We start from the raw sequence: 24,967 nt of genomic DNA, 5'->3' as shown, positions 1-24,967 counted from the left end.
AAAAACTCTCCATCCTCCAGCTATTGATTTCTGGTAGCTGGTTGAAAATAATTAATACAGGATGCGTTACTGTATTAATTCTAATGTTTATAGAGATAAATACATTCGAGAAGTGACGTTGCCAAGAATCGAACCCACGTCTTTTGGAATAATATGTGCATGCCCGAACCAATATGCTGCCAAATGTCTGCTGACGTCACCAATACAGGTTAGCTATTCATGACATAGTGGTAACCAGTTTGGGTTCAGTTTGTCGGCATTCTTTGATTCCAGTGGCATTTTTATGAGTTGTCAAATCTCCCGGCAAAATCTGAACCGAGTCCTGAAACTGTCACGTGGTGCAGGCGGGCAGCGAGCCTGAACCGCATACATAAGTGGTCAGGTGGTACAACTTGCACATGCATGTGTTACGTACGTACGCCGTAAGAGGGAAGGATATATTGTGTAAAATACATTGGGAAGTTGGCGCCCTCTAAGCATCTGTGTAAATGTTGCAAATGGCCCCTTTAAGGTGTAATGTTTTAATTTGGAATATTGCAGAGAGAAGCGTAAAAAAAGGAAGGATCAGCGTCGCCAACAGAGACAAACACAACTTCATCAGGAGGACAACAACAGTGAAGACCACAGGGCCAGGAAACGACCTCGCAGAGATGTCACTCCGAGCTCGCTGAGGCTGGTCGTGGACTGCAGTTTTGATGACCTTATGCTAATTAAGGTAACTGAGTAGTTATCTCGCAGGATTCCTGAACATTTGCTTCACAAATGTGCCCATCTTGTACTTGTCAGGATGTCCACAAGCTTCACAAACAGATTCAGAGGTGCTATGCGGAGAACCGACGAGCCTTATGTCCAGTCCAGGTGGGTGTGTACCTATTGAACTGAACTGAACGTATTCTATCTGTGTGGGCCCTGCATTGAGGGAGCCAATGGTCCATTAGGGCAGCTGCGATAGGCTCCAAGCCCCTATGTAAACCCAGGAGGGACAAGCGGTAGAAAATACGTGGATAGATGGATACTGCATCTGAGTGACAGACATATTGGCCAATCAGAATTGTTGAGCCAAAGCGGAACTAAGACGTCTTACTTTCCGCATCGCTCTCAGCATCTGAGCGCGTTTATTGAACAGAGTGACCCCTCTTTTCAGTCATTAACAATCTTTGCCTCGGCGGAGAAAAAAGATTATAAGGCCAAATGTCCTGTTGTGGGAATAGTTCAGTTTCAAATGGGATGGGCGATATGAGCCCGTCCACACGGACGAACGAGCAAAAATGCCGTCACGATCATGTGATAGCAATAAACAAAAAGACAACGTCCGAACTAATTTCTCCATCTGGGAAAAAAATGCACTTTAATATGTTGAATATGTATTTAGGTAAAATTTCCGTTTACGGAAATGAGTCCATCTTTTTGTTTATTCATTTAGGATAACAAAGTTATTTACCTTCTGATGACAGTTCAATGGTAAACAATCCTACAGTAATGATAAATAAAAGTGTAGATCCTTTTAAATGGTTACTTGCATTATTAATTATTATGATTACAATATAATCACCGTTAAGTTTTAATCTAATATTTCTTCAGTTTAAGAGCGTGATGTTGACAAAGTTCTGTCTGCATAAAAACAAATATTTTTAAAATGATTGCATTTTCGAATGTGTGGAACCTTGAGACCAGAATATTTTGATTGACCGTCTAAAAGTATTCCTTCAGTCATTATTTTTGCAGTTTTATGAAATTTTGTGTATAAAATATAAAATCGCAAATCGAATCGCAATTTTGTAGCAAAAAAATCACAGTTAGGTTTTTCCTCAAAATCATGCAGACTTTGAAATGTTTAATAAGGCGGGACTCTCAAAGACTTTTCCAGCTATATTCTTTATAACTATATTATATATATATATATATATATATATATATATATATATATATATATATATATATATATATATATATATATATATATATATATATATATATATATATATATTCTATATATATTCTATATATATATATATATATATTCTATATAGCTATATTCTATATAACGGAAGATGCCAAATTCAACACTATTGAACAATATGCTACATTTCATTCATTGAACACAGACCTGGCTGTAGTAAAACATTTAGGGGGGGGGGGGGGGGGGGGGGCGGAATTACATTTCTTCAGGTGTGGCCCCTGCCAAAAATAGATTCCTGTTGCGTGAGCGCGCACGCTTGCTAAAGCTGCACTGCTGGCACTTCGTCTGTACACAACTGATTACTACGTGTAGGACAATCACTTCTATTCGTGGTTTGTGCAACGATATGTTTTCAAATGATTTAAGCCTTTATCTTGTCCAAAAAATGACAGAGTTGACCATTTTTATGGTATTATTGCGATTGTAAAGGACTGTTATTGATCCCTAGTTGGTGTGCTAAAACTATTGGTTTACAAGCTACATACAATATTTCTGTTATTTATTCATGCACATAATACATATTAATAAAGATGTATTCATTCAATCAATGTATTCTTGGTTGCCAAAAGGGTTGAAACTAATATTTTGATATTGAGACATCTCTTCTGTGCATACATTACTGGACTACCCTAAGGGAGATGCACAGATGAGATGAGTCAATATCAAAATATTACTTTGAATCACTCTTTGCCAACAATCAGGGAAGATTACAGCTTTTTAAAGGGTACTTTAACACGTTAACAGTATAGTATGTACTTTATCATAATATATGTATCGCTCTTTCGAGTAATCTAATAATTTGTGCACAAATGAAATGTGTCAATATCAAAGTATTAGATTGAATCACTTTTTTTGGCAATCAAGAATACATTAATTGAATGAATACAATACATCCAAACACTAATAACATTTAATATGTGCTTGAACAAATAACAGTAATATTGTATGTAGCTTTTAAACAACAAAGAGGTTTTAGCACATCAACATTGTATCAACAACAGTCCTTTACAATCTCATTAATACCACTGTAATGGCTGACTCTGTCATTTTTGGGACACGATAAAGGCTTAAATAATTGCAAACACATATCGTTACAATACCCACAAATGTGTTTGTCTTAGATGTAATTATCAGTTTAACCGCAAGTATAAGTGTTTGTCTTTGATGTAATACTCAGTTTAAAACCACACGTATAAGTGTTTGTCTTGGATGTAATAATCAGTTTAACCACACCTATAAGTGTTTGTCTTAGATGTAATACCGTAATCAGTTTAAAGGCCTACTGAAATGAATTTTTTTTATTTAAACGGGGATAGCAGATCCATTCTATGTGTCATACTTGATCATTTCGCGATATTGCCATATTTTTGCTGAAAGGATTTAGTAGAGAACAACGACGATAAAGTTCGTAACTTTTGGTCGCTGATAAAAAAAAGCCTTGCCCCTACCGGAAGTAGTGTGACGTCACAGGCTGGAGAGCTGCTCACATTTCCCCATTGTTTACAATGCAGCGAGAGACATTCGGACCGAGAAAGCGACGATTATCCCATTAATTTGAGCGAGGATGAAAGATTTGTGGATGAGGAACGTGAGAGTGAAGGACTAGAATGCAGTGCAGGACGTATCTTTTTTCGCTCTGACCGTAACTTAGGTACAAGGGTTCATTGGATTCCACACTTTCTCCTTTTTCTATTGTGGATCACGGATTTGTATTTTAAACCACCTCGGATACTATATCCTCTTGAAAATGAGAGTCGAGAACGCGAAATGGACATTCACAGTGACTTTTATCTCCACGACAATACATCGGCGAAGCTCTTTAGCTACTGAGCTAACGTGATAGCATCGGGCTCAAATGCAGATAGAAACAAAATAAATAAACCACTGACTGGAAGGATAGACAGAAGATCAACAATACTATTAAACCGTGGACATGTAAATACACGGTTAATAATTTCCAGCTTGGCGAAGCTTAAAAATGCTGTTGCTAACGACGCCATTGAAGCTAACTTAGCAACGGGACCTCACAGAGCTATGATAAAAACATTAGCGCTCCACCTACGCCAGCCAGCCCTCTATCTGCTCATCAACACCAGTGCTCACCTGCGTTTTAGCGATCGACAGAAGGACGAAGGACTTCACCCGATCATCCGTGCGGTCGGCGGCTAGCGTCGGCTAGCGCGTCTGCTATCCAAGTCAAAGTCCTCCTGGTTGTGTTGCTACAGCCAGCCGCTAATACACCGATCCCACCTACAACATTCTTCTTTGCAGTCTTCATTGTTCATTAAAAAAATTGCAAAAGATTCACCAACACAGATGTCCAGAATACTGTGGAATTTTGAGATGAAAACAGAGCTTTTTTGTATTGGATTCAATGGTGTACCAATACTTCCGTTTAACTTGTGACGTCACGCGTATACGTCATCATACATAGACGTTTTTCAACCGGAAGTTTAGCGGGAAATTTAAAATTGCACTTTATAAGTTAATCCGGCCGTATTGGCATGTGTTGCAATGTTAAGATTTCATCATTGATATATAAACTATCAGACTGCGTGGTCGGTAGTAGTTGGTTTCAGTAGGCCTTTAACCATAAAAATAAGTGTTTGTCTAGACGTAGTAATCAGTTGTGGACAGACGAAGCCTCAGCAGTGAAGGATTAGCGAGGGATGCACGCTCATGCGGCAGAAATAATAAATTTAACTTACAGTTGTGATGACACCATCGATGACTGGCCTGCTGACAGCATCATAGCAATAAAAATGAAATGTGTCCTCCTCACTTTATCCCAGTTGTACACATATTACCATGTGGAACATTTTAAAGCCACACATTTTGGTTTAGTTTTTGGCGGGGACCACTGACTTCCTCATCTGAAGAGGAAAAGCATTTGATTGGCTGTCATTTGTAACCAACCCCCACCCCTCTTTCAATGTACCCGTTGTAGAGCTGTGATTGGATGTACTCCCAACTTGTCCCACCCATCGACAAGACAAAATTAAATATGATTGGATTTAATTTCTGTCAACCTTTTAAGGCTCTTTTTTATACTTAACTAAATTGTTAGTTAATTTGGTTATCGTCTTAGTCAACTTGCCTTTGTTTTTATTACCGGTAAATATCGTCCTATTTTTTTCCTACCCTGATGTAAAAAAAACTCTGTGGGCGGGCACAGTCATCCATTGCGCTTCTAAAGCCCTCTAAAAAAACATCCATAAACTAGTGCCTATAATACTCCAACCTGCATATTAACCAAGTATTAGCAACTTTGTCTATATAAGAGCCAACGCAAAGGAACTACTTTTAATAACAGCCATAATGACCATAAACCGAGAAAAAGGTCAACTTTGAAATTAAATTTATAGCTGGGAGACATTGCGACGAAGATGAGACAATATGCTCGTTTGCATTCTTTACCTAGCATTAATGTTGATCATCTAATGGGGAAAGATTTAAACATCCTATCAGTCGGCATCCCAGTGAGAGCAGGCATTGCACAGTAAGGAATTGTTTTATTATGTTCGTAGTTAGTATTTCTTGTTCAGCACTTAGCAATACAGCTAGAAGATGCTTAGTGTTTCACAATAGCTGGATTTGCATATCACCCAGCTTCTAAAACTTGTAGCTCATTCTCTGTATATTCATGCTCAAAAATGTAACGTACTGCATCAGCGTTTGTCCCAAAGTAATCGTTGTTGGCCCTCATGAAGTCTGTCATGATTAGTAGTAGTTGTTTTTGTTAAAGGAAATAGCGAACGTTGTGATGTGCTCTGGGAAATCACTTCGCCGCCGTAATGTTTAAAATGACTGAAATATGTAAATACTACACGGTATTATGAATGTGCCTGTTACTATAGTATTTATATACAAACGTTTGTACTTACATCATGTAAATGAAACGTTGACGAAAGTGTTTGGATGGGATCCCCATTACCTGCATTGTTAACCACCAATTGCTACCTTTTATTTAAGATTTACAATGCATAAAAAAATAAATACCGGTACATAAGGATTGTGAATTATAGGCAAAATTCCAACAAAAGTGCAGTTCCCCTTTACCACTACCTATGTAGTTTCGTTTTAACAACTATTTGTCTATTAATATTCTGTATTGTTAATAAGTAATGCAGACAGTTCTAAAATTTGTCTGACTGCAGTGAGCCACCTCACCGAGAGATCCGAACAGTTCCTTTATTATATGGCACTTATGTTCCAGTTTCGCACACATTTCCATGAATTTAACAAATGTGATGGGAAATTCTTATTTAGTGAAACGATAAGAAATGTAAAATTGCATCAATATACGTAGATCTAAAGATGCATCAATAATTGATTTTTAATCGAATTGTATCTCCTGAATCGTAATCGAATCGTCAGGTGGCCAAAAATGTCCACCTCTATTATTATGTAAGGTAAGGTTGTAATTTTACACAAAGACAAAAAACATGTAATTTCACAAAAATACTGTAGCAATAATACAAGGCTTGCGTCGATTCACAAGATAATAAAACATGTGTTTCTGTTCTAATTTTACTCAGAAATTCGTACTACTGTACCCCCAAAAAGTTGTAATTAAGATAAAAAAATCATAAATTAAAAAAAATCATAAGAAATAAATGACATGATAAAACATGATTTTACAAAAATAGAATTTGTTGACCTTAATTTAAAAAAAGATAAGCATATATTATATATTTTATTTTGTCAGAGAGGAGTCGGTAGAGCGACAAGCTAACGTTAGCATGTGTTTCTTTTTTGTCCAGTTTTATCTAACGAGCCTCGGAGGACAGCTCAAGCAGAGCATGGACGAAAAGGACAAAGGCTGGATCAACTGGAAGGTGAACAGCTTTTCCTGCCTTTTGGTCCAATTATGTCCTTATAAATTTCATTACTATTAACTAGGAGTATGACTCAAGATCTAATGAGATTTCAAATGTGACAATATTTCTCTTTTAAGAGAAAAGCTGTCTCGCCGGCACAGGGAAGAAACTTGTCCCCCTTTTCGAGTCTCACACAGAGGAAACATAGCTGAGTTTTTATAAGCAGCTGTCCCTGACTTTGGAGCTTAAAAGAGCAAACTACAGCAGTGTTATTGTGACTGACCTGTAGTATTGTGGAAGTGGCACACATTACAACAAACCTTTCAACGCACCACTATCATTATTATCACGTTACCGTTGAATGTGCTTAAAAGGTACTTATACACACACTCAAATATTTATTCAAAAGATAAAATACACACTCTTCCATACTTTTCTTGCCAGAAGAAATTTTAAATATTGATTTAGCTTTTTAAGCGACACATTATTGAGTGTTTGAATATGTTTATCTTCTTCCGTTTTAATTTATAAATGTTTGTGTTTTTAATGATGAAGGCAAAACAAGAGTTTCACATCTGCAAGATGTGACATCATGCGAGTTCACTCCCTGTTAAAGTCATCAGTGGGGGGCTGTGCGTTTCCCATCTAGGCCTTCAGTGATGTCCGACTTCAATGATTACCTCTCAAAATACCATAATTTATGTCACCACATGACCATTGCTGGAGAAATACTATACAGGAAAACATTTACGCCCTACTGGTCATTGTACAAAACTGGTTATTTTTTGGCGCATTTAAAAATCATTAAACCCGCATCAGCAATTAAAACATATCTTATGTGGTACTGTCAAAATTTAAATTGCAAAAAACATTTTAAACGTGAAAAAATAAAGAAATAAAATATCTGAACTCACATTTCATCGACAGCTGAGCTCGCTTCCGGGGTTGGCCGAGATGGTCTCACAAGATGTCGTTTCTCTTTAAATATCCTTCTTGAAAATGGCCTTGCAAATATTTGTGTTGTCTTGTCTAATTACAAAAGATGCAGACGAGGAGTGTTGGCTGACTTCTTAAAGTTTACTCCATAGCGTGTTTATCCAAAACATCCCACTGCCGCATGCTCTTTACTACTGTGGCATGCTGGGTAAGGCAGTTCTTATGTTACCTGGCTCTAGGGCTGGGTGATATGGCCTTTTATTAATATCTCTATTTTTAGGCCATGTCACGATACACAATATACATCTCGATATTTTGCCTTAGCCTTAATTAACACTTGATGCATATAATCACACCAGTATGATGATTCTATATGTCTACATTAAAACATTCTTGTTCATACTGCATTAATATATGCTAATTTTAAACTTTCATGCAGAGAGGGAAATCACAACTAAGTCAATTTACCAAAACTGTATTTATTAAACACTTATTAAGCAGTGGCACAAACATTGTCATTTCCAAAATAGAAAGTGCAAGATTGTCAGAGACACTTTAAAACAACCTATTAGTGCACTTTTGTGCATGATGTCACTAAGATGACATATCAAAACAACACAAAATTAAAGTGCACTTTTTGTACAGAACGCCACTACAATAGTTTAAAACAAATAAAGTGCACTTTTGTGCATGATGTCACACAAGATATTTCAATAACTGTCAAATATAAATGAGCTGCATAATAGGAAATCAAATAGTGTATGTCCATCGCTATGTGGTAGGTTACTGCAGACGTTATCTCCTTCTGTTGTTGACTATTTGTTTCATACGGTGTTGATCTGGAAATTGTTGCTTGGGCATTTTGTTGGTGTGGCACCGGCCGGAGATATTGACATGCGGAGTTTTAAGCACTCTTCATTCTCTAGCGGGTGACTTTTCAAATGATGCTACACATTAGCAGTGGTGCTACTTTTTGTAGCAACGCTTTTGCCGCATACTTGACATATTACGGTTGTCTGTTCAACATATTCCCGCTTGAAGCCAAACCACCGCCAGACGATGGACCCCATGCTGTTTTTCTTGGGAATGAATTATTCTTCCTTCATTTGTTACCAGATTTGCACCTTCTTTCTCTTGTATTACCACTCGCACCGCACCGCTAGCATCACAGCTAACGTTACCCATGCTGCTACCTCTCTGCTCAGCGAGGGCGTATGACGCGACAGTATGTGATGTATGTAAGAAGGTGCGCTAGTTTCCCGTCTCTGTGAGAAGGAGAGACAAGATAGAGTGAGAAACGCCTGTAGTGTAGTGCCCGCAGCTAAAAGCAACTGCGTGAGAACGTAAACTTGAATATCACGATATAGTCATTTTGCATATCACACAGAGACAAACCCGCGATATGACGAGTATATTCGATATATCGCCCAGCCCTACCTGGCTCATAACATTACTATATATCTGCCTTAGGCCATCTAGAAGGCCTTACTGACAACAACGCGTGATCTGATTGGCTATCGCAACTGTCTGTCACTGTATGTCCCCGTTCGCCAGCATTGCTGAATCTGAAGGCCTGTGGCAGATTTGGTACAGCATGGCAACATAATCTAGCTCAATTCTGATTGGATAAAAACTCTAAACTAAAAACAACAGCGCTGGAAGGAGCATAATATGACATGAAGGGAATATGAATACTTTTAGATATTTAGGGAAAGTAAATGAAAAATTACTTTTATCTTTATGATTTCTGGTTATGTTAGGCCAGCAGAGAAGGCCTTCCTGGACCTGACGGCACACCACTGCATGTCATATACAAACCCCGTTTCCATATGAGTTGGGAAATTGTGTAAGATGTAAATATAAACGGAATACAATGATTTGCAAATCCTTTTCAACCCATATTCAATTGAATGCACTACAAAGACAAGATATTTGATGTTCAAACTCATAAACTTTATTTATTTTTTGCAAATAATAATTAACATAGAATTTCATGGCTGCAACACGTGCCAAAGTAGTTGGGAAAGGGCATGTTCACAACTGTGTTACATGGCCTTTACTTTTAACAACACTCAGTAAACGTTTGGGAACTGAGGAGACACATTTTTTAAGTTTTTATCAGGTGGAATTCTTTCCCATTCTTGCTTGATGTACAGCTTAAGTTGTTCAACAGTCCGGGGGTCTCCGTTGTGGTATTTTAGGCTTCATAATGCGCCACACATTTTCAATGGGAGACAGGTCTGTACTACAGGCAGGCCAGTCTAGTACTCGCACTCTTTTACTATGAAGCCACGTTGATGTAACACGTGGCTTGGCATTGTCTTGCTGAAATAAGCAGGGGTGTCCATGGTAACGTTGCTTGGATGGCAACATATGTTGCTCCAAAAGCTGTATGTAACTTTCAGCATTAATGGCGCCTTCACAGATGTGTAAGTTACCCATGTCTTGGGCACTAATACACCGCCATACCATCACAGATGCTGGCTTTTCAACTTTGCGCCTATAACAATCCGGATGGTTCTTTTCCTCTTTGGTCCGGAGGACACGACGTCCACAGTTTCCAATTACAATTTGAAATGTGGACTCGTCACACCACAGAACACTTTTCCACTTTGTATCAGTCCATCTTAGATGAGCTCAGGCCCAGCGAAGCTGACTGTGTTTCTGGGTGTTGTTGATAAACGGTTTTCGCCTTGCATAGGAGAGTTTTAACTTGCACGTATGGATGTAACGACCAACTGTAGTTACTGACAGTGGGTTTCTGAAGTGTTCCTGAGCCCATGTGGTGATATCCTTCATACTTTCCAACCCTCCCGGATTATCAAGGGAGACTCCTGGAATTCAGCGCCTCTCCCGAAAACCTCCCGGAAGAAATTTTCTCCCGGAAATCTCCCGGAATTCAGCCATGAATGCGCACTTGAGTGGGGACAGCGGCGACAGTCTGTTTTCACGTCCGCTTTCCCACAGCGTGCCTGCCCACGTTATAACTGTAGAATGATCGAGGGCGAGTTCTTGGTTTCTTATGTGGGTTTATTGTTAGGCAGTTTCATTAACGTCCTCCCAGCGCGGTAACAACACACAACAACAGCAGTCACGTTTTCGTCTACCGTAAAGCAGTTTGTCTGCCGTAAACAGCAATGTTGTGACACTCTTAAACAGGACAATACTGCCATCTACTGGATAGCCTCCGGAACACTGAAATTCAAGTATTTATTTTATTTATATGTATAATAAAATAAATATATATATATATATATATATATATATATATATATATATATATATGAAATACTCGAGTTGGTGAATTCTAGCTGTAAATATACTCCTACCCTCTTAACCACACCCCCAACCACGCCCCACCCCACCCCCGCCCCCCACCTCCCGGAATCGGAGGTCTCAAGGTTGGCAAGTATGCCTTTACACACTGATGTCGCTTGTTGATGCAGTACAGCCTGAGGGATCGAAGGTCACAGGCTTAGCTGCTTACGTGCAGTGATTTCTCCAGATTTTCTGAACCCTTTGATGATATTACGAACCGTAGATGGTGAAATCCCTAAATTCCTTGCAATAGCTGGTTGAGAAAGGTTTTTCTTAAACTGTTCAACAATTTGCTCACGCATTTGTTGACAAAGTGTTGACCCTCGCCCCATCCTTGTTTGTGAATGACTGAGCATTTAATGGAATCTACTTTTATACCCAATCATGGCACCCACCTGTTCCCAATTTGCCTGTTCACCTGTGGGATGTTCCAAATACGTGTTTGATGAGCATTCCTCAACTTTATCAGTATTTATTGCCACCTTTCCCAACTTCTTTGTCACGTGTTGCTGGCATCAAATTCTAAAGTTAATGATTATTTGCACAAAAAAAATTGTTCATCAGTTTGAACATCAAATATGTTGTTTTTGTTGCATATTCAACTGAATATGGGTTGAAAATGATTTGTAAATCATTGTATTCCGTTTATATTTACATCTAACACAATTACCAAACTCATATGGAAACGGGGTTTGTATTTAAATAACATGAATACAATGTTAAATAATATGTTTTTAAGGTCAGCAATAAAGTTTGACAAGAGCAACAGACTCTATGTTTTAGTTGGTATGCTACATTATTTACAAGACATTACTTGTACAGTATTACCTTCAAATACGTGTTGCAGTTTGTTGAGGCTGTATTCATTTAGCACAAAAAAGGGGGCAATGATAACCACTTTTTTTAAAGTCTGGTTACTACCGTTTACACAGCACACCGGTGCCATTATGGAACTATAGGACTTTCGATAACCCGTCCTCACTTATAAGGTTTCCCTCTGCAGGACATTACCATTAAATCTGAACACTATAGCGACGTTGTAGCAAAGGAAGAACTGGTCTACCTGACGTCGGACTCCCCCAACGTCCTAACCGAGCTGGACCCCACAAAGGCCTATGTTATTGGTGGACTAGTGGACCACAACCATCATAAGGTCTATAGTTTAAAATACACACATACAATTTAAAAAAACATGAGGATTTAGTTGTTTTTTTTGTCTTTTGTTTTTAGGGCATCACTTTTGAGAGGGCCAAGGTACAAGGTATCAATCACGCCCAGCTCCCTTTGAGCAACTTCGTCCAGATGAAGAGTCGGAAAGTTCTAGCAGTAAACCACGGTAAGGCTCGCAGAGGATAGCTATGAAAAACAAGATAAGATTTATCGATTAGTTTTCTAAGATGGTTAAACATAGATAATTAAAAGCTAGGCTGAATACCTTGACATTATTTATATTTGCTTTCATTCCATTGTAACGACAAAGTGATAATTCTCTCTCATAAGTTTCAGTAGTAATAAGTAATGTCTCAATATATAAGAGAAAAAAAATTGTCAGGGAATTAAATCTTAACCTTGTAATTTTACGAGAATTTGGTTCCATTACAGTAAGTCATAATATAATGAAATCCTGTATTTTTTAAACACTTATGATCTAAATGTACTCCAGAATAAGGTTGTAATAGGTTAGAAAAAAGTCCTAATATTGCAATACATTTTTGAATGAAATATTAGATAATCTTTAAAATCAGAATTATATTGCAATATACAAGAATAAATACTAAAACTATGAGAAAATGTTTTTATTTTGTGACATTAAGGAAATAAAACTCTTGAGAAATTAAGTGACATTTGATTTAAGCTTTAAGTTTGAATTTTACGAGAATTTTAATTTTATTTTACGTGACATAACAATAGGGTAATTATAGGTATTATAAATGCTTGTAAAGCTGTAGTATACAAGAAAAGTGTAAGATGATGTTGTAATATTAAGAGAAAAAGAAATACCAGTGGCCTCATGTATTAAGTTTGCTTACACACAAAAACGTGGCGTACGCCCTTTTTCATGGCAACGTTGAGATGTATCAATCAATCAATCAACGTTTATTTGTATAGCCCTTAATCAGAGGTGTCTCAAAGGGCTTTACAAGCCACAACAACATCCCCTGCTCTGAACCCACATCCTGGCAAGGAAAAAACTCTAAAATCCCAACATGGGAGAAACTAAAGTAGAAACCTTGTGAAGGGGCTACAAATGTGGGGACCTCTCTCCTGGGCTGCAATAGATTCCAAGTTGGTAAAGTTATTGAATTATTACATTCATGCAGTCCATTGGGTCGTAGGAGGTCTTCTTTCGTGTAGAAAAGTCAACAACGCTAAGACGTCAGCAACTGATGCATAGAGATGATCCGTGGCCCCCTGGTAACCTCTCCATGCAGGAGAGGCGGGCAGAGCAGAAAAGTAAAGCGCCAGGTAAACGGGTCTAAACAGGGGTCTATTTAAAGGCTAAAGTATGTAAATTAGTTTTGAGGTGGGATTTCCAATCTTCTACTGAGGTAGTATCTCTATAATTTTTGCCAGTAGGGAAACTATAATCAACATTTTCGTTTTCTTAGCGTTAAGTTGCAAAAAGTTGCTGGAAATCCATTGTTTAATTTCTTTAAGACACGTCTCCAGATGACTACAATCTGGCGTGATGGTCAGCTTTAGGGGCATGTAGAGTTGGGTGTCATCAGCATAACATTGAAAATTAACGTATGACGTATGATGTCACCTAGCGGCAGCGTATATATGTGTCCCAGCCTGCTCTAGTGTAGTTAGTTAAGTGAGACTCAAACAGTAATCTATGCTCTTTGGAATCTTGATGGCACCTTCCTGGTTAGGGTGAAGGCTGTCCATTCTCAGCAGGCCCGGTTTGCCCTCCAAAGAGGGCCAATTATCTACAAAACGATCATGATCACGATGTCATACTTGATCATTTCGCGATATTGCCATATTTTTGCTAAAAGGATTTAGTAGAGAACATCGACGATAAAGTTCGCAACTTTTGGTCGCTGATAAAAAAAAAAGCCTTGCCTGTACCGGAAGTAGCATGACGTCGCAGGTTGAAGGGCTCCTCACATTTCCCCATTGTTTACACCAGCAGCGAGAGCGATTCGGACCGAGAAAGCGACGATTACCCCAATAATTTGAGCGAGGATGAAAGATTTGTGGATGAGGTACGTGAGAGTGAAGTATTCTGGACATCTGTGTTGGTTAATCTTTTGCAATTTGTTTAATGAACAATGGAGACTGCAAAGAAGAAAGCTGTAGGTGCGATCAGTGTATTAGCGGCGGACTACAGCAACACAACCAGGAGCACTTTGAGGATAGCAGACGCGCTAGCCGAACGACGTCACCTTGACTTCCTCCGTCTCCGGGCCGCCAACCGCATCGGTGATCGGGTGAAGTCCTTCGTCGTACCGTCGATCGCTGGTACGCAGGTGAGCACGGGTCGTGATGAGTAGATGAGAGCTGGCTAATGTTTTTAGCATAGCTCTGTCGAGGTTCCGTAGCTAAGTTAGCTTAAATGGCGTCGTTAGCAACAGCATTATTAAGCTTCGCCAAGCTGGAAAGCATTAACCGTTTATTTACATGTCCAGAGTTTGGTAGTATTGTTGATCTTCTGTCTATCCTTCGAGTCAGGGACTTATTTGTTTTGTTTCTATATGTAGTAAAGCCAGATACTATCACGTTAGCTCAGTAGCTAAAGAGCTCCATCGATGTATTGTCGTGGAGATAAAAGTCACTGTGAATGTACATTTCGCGTTCTCGACTCTCATTTTCAAGAGGATATAGTATCCGAGGTGGTTTAAAATACAAATTCGTGATCCACAATAGAAAAAGGAGAGAGTGTGGAATCCAATGAACCCTTGTACCTAAGTTACGGTCAGAGCGAAAAAAGATACGTTCTGCACTGCACGCTACTACTTCACTTTCACGTTCCTCATCCACGAATCTTTCATCCTCGCTCAAATTAATGGGGTAATCGTCGCTTTCTCGGTCCGAATCTCTCTCGCTACTGGTGTAAACGATAGGAAAATATGAGCAGTCCTTCCCCCGGTGTCGTTACGCTACTTCCGGTAGGGGCAAGGTTTTTTTTATCAGAGACCAAAAGTTGCAAACTTTATCGTCGTTGTTCTATACTAAATCCTTTCAGCAAAAATATGGCAATATCGCAAAATGATCAAGTATGACACATAGAATGGATCTGCTATCCCTGTTTAAATAAAAAAATGTCATTTCAGTAGGCCTTTAAGCGAGACTAATCTGCTGTATCGCTCATCATTGCCTCTCGCAGGCAGGGTCCGGAGACAATTACTCGATTCCGAGCCATTTTCATAGCGAATTTACAAGTCCTAGCTATGTTGCTCTTTGTAATCTCTGTCTCATCCTAGTGTCATTGGAGCCGGCATGTACAACTATGTTCGCGTAGCTAGTGGTGTGGTTAGGCTGTCGTAAGTGTTCAGGCCTCTTTCGAGTCTGCTCCCTAATATTAACTTCATTGTCAGGAGCTCTAGCCCACAGGATACACATTACCATTGCTGGTTTACTAAGCTGTATGTTCCAGGTGATGGAGTCCCCTATGACTAAGGCGTGGTAGGGAGTTAACTGGAGTGTAGGACTAGCTAACGGGTCCTACACTGTATGTTATGCGTCATAACCGGCTGTAGGCCGCTTAGGGCTGCCACAAACTGGGCAAGTTAGCTGACTACGGTTAATGCTAGTAAGCGTGTCCACGGCATCGAAAGTTACTTTGTTATTCTGCTCTAACTGGCGGACGCGTACCTATAGCAGGCACAACCTATCCTTCAGAACCATGCATTAAGTACACAAAGCCATACTCACGTTTTTTCCTAGTCAAGTTCTTGCTGTCTTCGGAGCGGGGGCTTTGGACTGGGGCTAGCTTAGCTCCGCACGTTTAACAGCTAGCTAGCTGAAAGTGAAACGGTGAAACAAAAAGAGAAGGTGCTTGATAAGACTAAAAGATGTGTTGCAGAAAGGCTAAAGAAGGCAAAAAAGCATTTAGAAGCACACAACAAGAAAGATAGCACTTAGCTTTGATGACAATGTCGAGCACAGCCAAACCACCAAAAGGTCAATCGCTCAATGTATCAAGAGTGAACTTGACGTAGAAATGTGCGGCCCCCTGCATTTTGACAGCAAACCCTCATTCATTGCTTGACGTGCACCTACGAAATATTGAACCTTGCAGACTGTAAAGGCTGTGATTGGTCGGCTTGTAAAACATTATTTCCTGTGTGTATACAGGACTGGTTCAGAAAGCAGCCCACCTTCGATTTTAGATAAACACTGGTAAGAAGGCAAGGGCCTAAAGACCAAGCCCAGGGGCCTCATGTTTTAAGAGTTGCTTGGATTTCCTACAAAAAATGGTCATACGTTCAAATCCAGAAAACAGCGTACGCATGAACAAATTCAGATGAATTAAAGTGTGCACATGCACTAATCCAAATACATTTCTTTTTTACAATCCCAATCAGTGTGGAATTGACCGCAGATGTTTGCTTGGGTAGGCCCCTTCAGACCAGACCCAAGCCACACCCCCTTATAAATAGGCAAATCACATTGAAATGAGGTCAAGTGCCTCAGATCTGTGCACGCTTACCAATCAAGAGGAGGTACTTCTTCTTTGTTGTGTTTCAAGCGAACAAACTAGAACAGGCGAACGTACCGGCGATAAAAGTAGCGCTTGAAAAGATGGTCATTGCAATGACACGTAAAACTTTAGAAGAAGTGGGCGACCCTAATTTCCCCAATATAAATATAATTGGTGTAACTTGCCACAAAATGTGTTCAGTAGCCTGCTCACAGGCAGATTAGTTTCATTTGAAAATTATGTCCTATTTGGTTTGCAATCTTTTCCATTTAAACAAGCCAGCACATCAAAAAGGATACGGGAAATTTTGACTCTTGTTTGATTACTCAATTTATTATTACAACACAGGAGGGCTTCTTGCGGTAGTAGCCGTATGTGACACAAAGAGAGGCCATTCGTCCACCATCTCATGTGCCAGTGTGCTGCAACCACCTCCGAACAACCACTGTGTGTTGCCAAAGTATCCACAGCCTGTAGAAATGTGTTCACGTGTATTATGACATTGGCGTGACGCAGCACACATTTCCACGTCCAGTTCACTCTTGATACATCTCAACTTTGCCGGGAAAAAGGGCCTACGTCAGGTTTTTGTGCGTACGCAAGCTTAGGCCCTGGTGCTTTCAGTCAAAGCCCTCAAGGTTGCACTTGAATTCTTTGGAGTTGAGGGTAGTTTCACATGATTTTACGTCCTTTTGTGTTTTCTTTCACACAAAAAAACGGTCTATCTTGCATCTTCAATAAACCTCAGGTGTGTGGCAGGTCTGGAACACCGCATAGCTTTAAGAAGACATGGTCTTAGTTTAAAGTTTCAACATTTTTAGCATTAACACAAGAACTGTAACCATGTTGTTTAGAAAAGTTGCCACTAAAACGGCTAAAACAACAAAACATTATTTCAAACTTGAAATAATTTTATACCATTTCCGATGACAAATCTGTTGAGCTTGCTTTTGTCAGGCAAGATAGTTGTGTTACAATTTAAGTTTTTGCTTTTTCAGAATCAACAAATATGTGACTTGATATTTTGTTGTCGTATGTTAGCATACTGATCTACTGTACATGTAACTATTGTAATTGGATTGTGACGGACGTTTGTGTTATTTGATAGCGATTGTTAGCATAGTAACTTGAGAGATGAGTTTAGTTCAGTCTGCCTTTGTTTTTATTCATAAATTATTCATGAATATATCTAATAGTTTGTTGCAATACTTTTAACATGACAAGATTTGCATACAGAGGATTTGTATAATAATTAACATTTGCGTTACTTCATTGCGGTCCTTCAGCGAATTGGCCTTGCCACAACATTTAGTGTGTATTTTTTACCTTTTTCATTGTAAACGGTGTCAAAATACTAAATCCGATATTTTGCTATAACCTTGTAAAAAAAAAAAAAAAAAAAAAAAAAAGACACCATTTTTTTTTTCTTTAAAGTTCCATGTAAAGACTTAGCCAAATAAGTTAGCATATTAATGAACGGTGACATAATTAACAGATTTATGTAAACTAGTAAAACCAGAATTTGTACACGTTTTGGACAAAAACATTGCATCAAGCCTTATTTTTACTTACTGTACACGTGGTCTGGATTTGTTTATATGTGCTTTTTCTACATTTTCAAGGTAGATCGTCCTAAAATTTCATATTATCTTGTAGGGCTAACTTTACGCAACTTTGTTTTGTCGCACTTTTTGTCAGTTTTTGAGATTATCCTGGCATTTTTGGAGAAAGGCAGCTGGGCGGAGGCCTTCTTCTCTGTGTTACCTCCTAGAAAAGGAGCAACCGCCTTCGAGCAGAAAGGAGAAGAAGAAGGAGAAAGAGCCAATCAGGAAGAAGAACAAGATGGCGAATCTGACAATGAAATATAAAATATGAGTTGCTATTTAATTAGTCTTTCTACTTTAGTTTGACTCTTTTATTTTAATGTAATTACATTTCATTTCTAATTTCATTTTTGATTACTTTCTTGGGCAAAACTAACTCTTGTGCTTTCTTTTATACTTTGGTTTGGAGCCGAATCTGATTCATTTAAAATAAAATTGAATGGAATGAAGTTGTTTCTGGTACTGAGAAAAGGTATTATTTTAATAAAAATGTGAAATCATGTTTTGAGACAAGTAAGCAAGGTATTTATTTGTATTTTTCTTTTGTGATGGAAAAAAACTAAAATCTTACCTTTTAAAAAATTACAAATATCAAATATGTTAGAGTAAATTCAAAGTCAGAATTTTTTTATTTTTTTCCCCAAAAATTCACAGAAAAAACACTACAATATTGGAATTAAGTTGGAAATATATGACTTTTTTTCTAACATTACTTTTTAATTAGTAACTTTTTTTGTGTTTTTGGCGTTGCTGTGTTGGGTTGGAGTGGTCGGGGGGCTGGGATTGGTCGGTACTGGCTGGCTTGGGTGCTGACATGTGGGCGGGATGTGTTGACTTCCCCCGTTGAGAGGCTTTGTTCTCTGTCCGGGACTTGTTTGTGTGGATAGCTGAGATGCAGAGTTTGCGCTGGGCATGGGGGCTGTGCAGTTTTTTGCATGGGGTTGCTTGTGTGGACTCCGCAGAGTTGGGTTGGGGCGGGCAGGCACTGGCATTGTTTGACAGGGGCGGACTCTCGGCTGTGTGTGTGTGGGGGGGCGGCCTCCTGCGTAGACTGGGAGCTCTGGGTGTCCGGGCCCTCTGCTCCTTCTACAAATCCCGTTTCCATATGAGTTGGGAAATTGTGTTAGATGTAAATATAAACGGAATACAATGATTTGCAAATCCTTTTCAACCCATATTCAATTGAATGCACTACAAAGACAAGATATTTGATGTTCAAACTCATAAACTTGAGTTTATATACTTGAGTGATATATATATATTTCATGGCTGCAACACGTGCCAAAGTAGTTGGGAAAGGGCATGTTCACCACTGTGTTACATGGCCTTTCCTTTTAACAACACTCAGTAAACGTTTGGGAACTGAGGAGACACATTTTTTAAGCTTCTCAGGTGGAATTCTTTCCCATTCTTGCTTGAAGTACAGCTTAAGTTGTTCAACAGTCCGGGGGTCTCCGTTGTGGTATTTTAGGCTTCATAATGCGCCACACATTTTCATTGGGAGACAGGTCTGGACTACAGGCAGGCCAGTCTAGTACCCGCACTCTTTTACTATGAAGCCACGTTGATGTAACACGTGGCTTGGCATTGTCTTGCTGAAATAAGCAGGGGCGTCCATGGTAACGTTGCTTGGATGGCAACATATGTTGCTCCAAAAGCTGTATGTACCTCTCAGCATTAATGGCGCCTTCACAGATGTTTAAGTTACCCATGTCTTGGGCACTAATACACCCCCATACCATCACAGATGCTGGCTTTTCAACTTTGCGCCTATAACAATCCGGATGGTTCTTTTCCTCTTTGGTCCGGAGGACACGACGTCCACAGTTTCCAAAAACAATTTGAAATGTGGACTCGTCAGACCACAGAACACTTTTCCACTTTGTATCAATCCATCTTAGATGAGCTCAGGCCCAGCGAAGCCAACGGCGTTTCTGGGTGCTGTTGATAAACGGTTTTCGCCTTGCATAGGAGAGTTTTAACTTGCACTTACAGATGTAGCGACCAACTGTAGTTACTGACAGTGGGTTTCTGCAGTGTTCCTGAGCCCATGTGATGATATCCTTTACACACTGATGTCGCTTGTTGATGCAGCGAGGGATCGAAGGTCACGGGCTTAGCTGCTTACGTGCAGTGATTTCTCCAGATTCTCTGAACCCTTTGATGATATTACGGACCGTAGATGGTGAAATCCCTAAATTCCTTGCAATAGCTGGTTGAGAAAGGTTTTTCTTCCAACTGTTCAACAATTTGCTCACGCATTTGTTGACAAAGTGGTGACCCTCGCCCCATCCTTGTTTGTGAATGACTGAGCATTTAATGGAATCTACTTTTATACCCAATCATGGCACCCACCTGTTCCCAATTTGCCTGTTCACCTGTGGGATGTTCCAAATAAGTGTTTGATGAGCATTCCTCAACTTTATCAGTATTTATTGCCACCTTTCCCAACTTCTTTGTCACGTGTTGCTGGCATCAAATTCTAAAGTTAATGTTTGTTTGCAAAAAAAAAAATGTTTATCAGTTTGAACATTAAATATATTGTCTTTGTAGCATGTCCAGCTGAATATGGGTTGAAAATGATTTGCAAATCATTGTATTCCGTTTATATTTACATCTAACACAATTTCCCAACTCATATGGAAACGGGTTTGTACTTATGGCTTATACGTGGCTCGTCTTTTCCAAATGCGATGCTGATGTAGATTACGCTTGCTGCAGTATTTGTGACGTAAAAATCAAGGCAAGTGTTGGAAAAACGACTGAATTTTTGTTGCGTGTGTCTAAGACACGTCCACAAAATTTAACAAGTTCAGGAATGAAGCTCTGTAGGAGCTAGCGGGATAGAAACCAATGACCAAGCAGATACGGTGAAGGAATTGGGCCTCAGAAAGCCAATACCAAACATCGCACGCCAAGCCCTAATTTGAAACCCGCTGGGGAAAAGAAATAGAGGGCAGGCGTCGCACAGCTGGAGGCGAGACACTTGAGGCAGAGTAAAAGAAACTTGTGACCAACTGGACTGAAATGGCTGGAATAGCCCAGAACAGAGTCGTTGATGGCCTACACTCCACTCGGCGCGAACCACATAAAGATAGATATCATTGTTTTGTGGCTATGCTACCTAAAGGTGTTAGCTTGCTCTGCACTCTCTAGCTGCACTTTCTTTTATTTTGTGTGCTCTCCTGAGCTGGACACATTTTTGTTTTGTGCTAATAAATGATATCACCTTCACGCCAGCGCCGACCTCTGCATCTTGGGGTCAACAACGCCGCACCAGAATTTAACAAACTAAATAACAGGTTTGACATAATTCAAATATTAATTTGCATACCTTTCTGATACATCTCCGACTGGGATACCAAACCAGCACGACCAGTGTTGGGTTAGTTACTGAAAACCAGTAACTAGTTACATTTACTAGTTACTTTATTTCAAAAGTAACTCAGTTACTAACTCAGTTACTTACACCAAAAAGTAATGCGTTACTGTGAAAAGTAACTAGTTACTTCTTTTTTTCTTCTTTTTTTTAAAAGCTCCCATTAATGCCCTTTTAGCCTTCATTTCAGTACTGTTATTGCACTGGAGAATAATACAATCTGTTGATCAACTTGACATGCATTTGTATCACTGAACTCTGCTAAGCAATAAGGTCTACATATAACACACAAAGACAAAGATATGTTGCAAAGGGCCAATTTATTTCAGGCCAGAACAAATTGACAAAACTATTTTAAATGGCTGCAACATAACATACATAAGTAACAAACAGCATAATAACAACATAGCTGTAAACCAAAGAAGTACTTTAACTTTACATACCAGGCGTTTTTTTTCTCAAGGAATTCTGAAATAAAATCATGTCTGAAGCCCAGAACACTCTACGCATTTCCCCAGTTTGAGTTTAGAGATAAGGAAAGATTGGCTTGGCCCACTAGGATCCCCCTTTATGTTTGTGAACTTTATAGTCTATACATTTAGAGTGATGTGATAATCAAACACTCTAGAAGTCTAGAATGAAAGAGTATATAAGAGAATTGACAGAGTGTGTGTACTATAATTCATAATAACATTGATTTTGATTCATTATTATGTTTTGAGCAATGACAGTTTGAAAGAAAAACAACCTTTGTTTTATTAGTCAACATTGCATCTTTTTCTAAATTACATTTCACTTTAAGCTTTTTTATTTCACTTTTGTTATGTTTTTGTTTATTTTAATAGTATTTTTAGAATGTGCTGTGGGCCTTTAAAACATTAGCTGTGGGCCGCAAATGGCCTCCGGGGCACACTTTTGACACCCCTGCTATAGATAATAAAAAATTAAATCTGATAAATCTATCGATAAAAAGCTGAGCCTGGCGACGCATGCGTGTTAACAACTCTCTCGCTCTCTCTGTCTCCGCCCCTCCCTCACGAATGCTGCTGCGCGCACCCCTCCCCTCCCTCCCTGCCCACACCCAGACACACACACAGCGTGCATCCTCCGTGTGACACAAGAGATTCAGAAGAACGACACCGCAGCGCTGCAATAAAACACACTCAGATCTTCTGTTTCTAGCCGATACTACATAAAAATTACGTAAAATAACGCAGTATGTAGTAACGGTAACTGAGTTACTGAATATAAAAAATAACGCGTTAGATTACTAGTTACCGCCGAAACTAACGGCGTTACTTTGTAACGCGTTAGTCCCAACACTGAGCATGACGCACGCCACGGGGGACAATACGAATTTCTGGGGAAAATTTGCCACCATATTTTTTTATCAGTGATTCAACAGGAAGGGGCTAGTGATTCCTTTTGGTAAAATTTGGTGTCCTCATATGGTGTGCATATAAGGACACGCAGATGTCTGTCCAGCCCTGAAAAGAAAACAGCTTAAGTCTTGGTTTCTTTGTAAGTATTGATCTGACGGGTATATTTCTAGCCTTTGGAAGTCCAGTCAAGCTTAAATCTTTCTCTGTCACTCATTTCCTACACTATTGTTGCAGTTTTTAAGACATACTGTACCACTTGATTTTACTTACATATATGGACCAATGTAAAGTATATATCTTTGTGTTTGTGCACATCATGTACGTGATTTTTGTGACATTCTGCGTGCGGTTCCTGTTGTGCATGAGACCTTGTGTTTTCTCTCTTGCTTCTCTTTCCAGCAATCTTGGAGGAAACAAGCTCATAAGGATGAAATACTAAAATACAGTCTGTCAACGTTTCATCAGGAAAAGCATGTTTTCAGTGTTTTTACCATGTGACTAAATATTAGAACTGCCAATGCCTAAAGATTTACGAATCTGGAGGCTATCAATTGATTGAATTAATCCACTGTATTTTCTAACAATGGTTTTTTCCACTTAAGTACAGTTCAGCCAAAATTTGCTCAATACATAGACAGATATTTGTTTGTATTAATAAGTCTGTGCCTTTACAAAAGAAAGTGTCCACAACATAATTTTTTGGAATTTGATTTATATAGAAATATATTTTTAAATATTCATTCAACTTCATTTAAAAGTGTACTAAGGTCATTAAGAATGTGCCTCACACATGTAGGTGAATACTATGTTGGTCTTTAGGCTCGCGCTTAAAATAGGTGAGAGGCAAAAATCCATCTCATATGCCCTGAAAAAAAACAAGAAACTTAATTTGTATCTTCTAATTTGTGTGTTTTGTCTTTTCGTTCCTCTAGAAAACAACCACATCATCATCTTATCATTGTAGTCTTATAACACGGACATCATGTTATTGAATAAACCTTCAAGACCCCTTATTTAATGTTGTTAAATGGCCGCAGGCATCCCAGGTGAAATCATACAAAGACCATTAAAGGAAATTGTATCCGTCGGACCATGCAACATAACGGGAACTAACAAAATAGGGCAGTAAATCGCAGAAAATAAAGATTATGAGGCATGAAGTAGGGACATTGGGATATATCGTTCAGAATGTGCTGAAACACGCTTCTATTTTTAGCCTACCTGAGTGTGCGTTGTATTCAAGTAATGTCGTAAATAGCAGTTAGATTGGGAGCAGTAAGGGCAGCTACAATAGCAAAGACATGTATCGCAATCAATTGTTTTGTTGGTAAACATAACAGTTCAAATATTGTTAAGAATAATATATAGTTGACACACACAAATGCGCAATGTCGGTCCTTCCTCTACTGGGCACACCACTTATAGGGGGGGCCAAAGGGGTCAGGTTGGCAGCCGTAAGCAGCTCTGGGGAAGTGAAACGTGCCCTCTATGGTGTGTGAGGTTGACTTAGTCAGAATCACCCCGACTTTGAAACCAGTCCTTTCCAGATGGGACTCTTCCACTCTGGTGTTGCCAGCAGTGGGCGGCGACAGACACAGGTGGCACTACTCGTTTAGTTCTGTGCCTTGGAGTTTACCGCAGTGGACAAGAAGGTATTCACCCTGCGCCTTAGGGTTGGGGGACAGGTCTTGATTGTTGTTTTTGCCGATGCGCCATACAGAAGTTTCACTCAGGCTTTTTAGGGGTATTCTCTACCTCCGTTAAATTTGTGACAGTGAGCGTCTACACCAGCCCTTTTTGCCCCTAAATCTTGGAATTTGACATTTTTAATATTGTTAATCTGTGTAACGTATTTTCCGAACCATAGGGCGCACTGGATTATAAGGCGCACTGCCGATGAAAGGTCTATTTTCGATCT

The 24,967-nt window shown here is 39.2% G+C and overlaps 1 protein-coding gene across 2 annotated transcripts in view; it reads left to right on the top strand.

Moving 5' to 3' along the window:
* Positions 1–18,737, top strand: part of trmt10a (tRNA methyltransferase 10A) — a 23,381-nt gene extending 4,644 nt beyond the window's left edge. Inside the window, exons 2-7 of one of the 2 annotated variants that reach the window (XM_062067040.1) lie at positions 541–715; positions 787–858; positions 6,724–6,798; positions 12,038–12,187; positions 12,265–12,370; positions 18,383–18,737. In XM_062067040.1, the coding sequence (XP_061923024.1) occupies positions 541–715; positions 787–858; positions 6,724–6,798; positions 12,038–12,187; positions 12,265–12,370; positions 18,383–18,552 (748 nt within the window). In that variant the 3' untranslated portion in view covers positions 18,553–18,737. The remainder of the gene's footprint in view (positions 1–540; positions 716–786; positions 859–6,723; positions 6,799–12,037; positions 12,188–12,264; positions 12,371–18,382) is intronic. The other variant, XM_062067041.1, reaches the window with a different exon arrangement.
* Positions 18,738–24,967: the final 6,230 nt, after the last annotated feature.

This window comes from Entelurus aequoreus, linkage group LG12 (assembly GCF_033978785.1).
Source record: "Entelurus aequoreus isolate RoL-2023_Sb linkage group LG12, RoL_Eaeq_v1.1, whole genome shotgun sequence".
Lineage (NCBI taxonomy): Eukaryota > Metazoa > Chordata > Actinopteri > Syngnathiformes > Syngnathidae > Entelurus > Entelurus aequoreus.
This window is presented reverse-complemented; position numbering and strand designations above follow the sequence as displayed.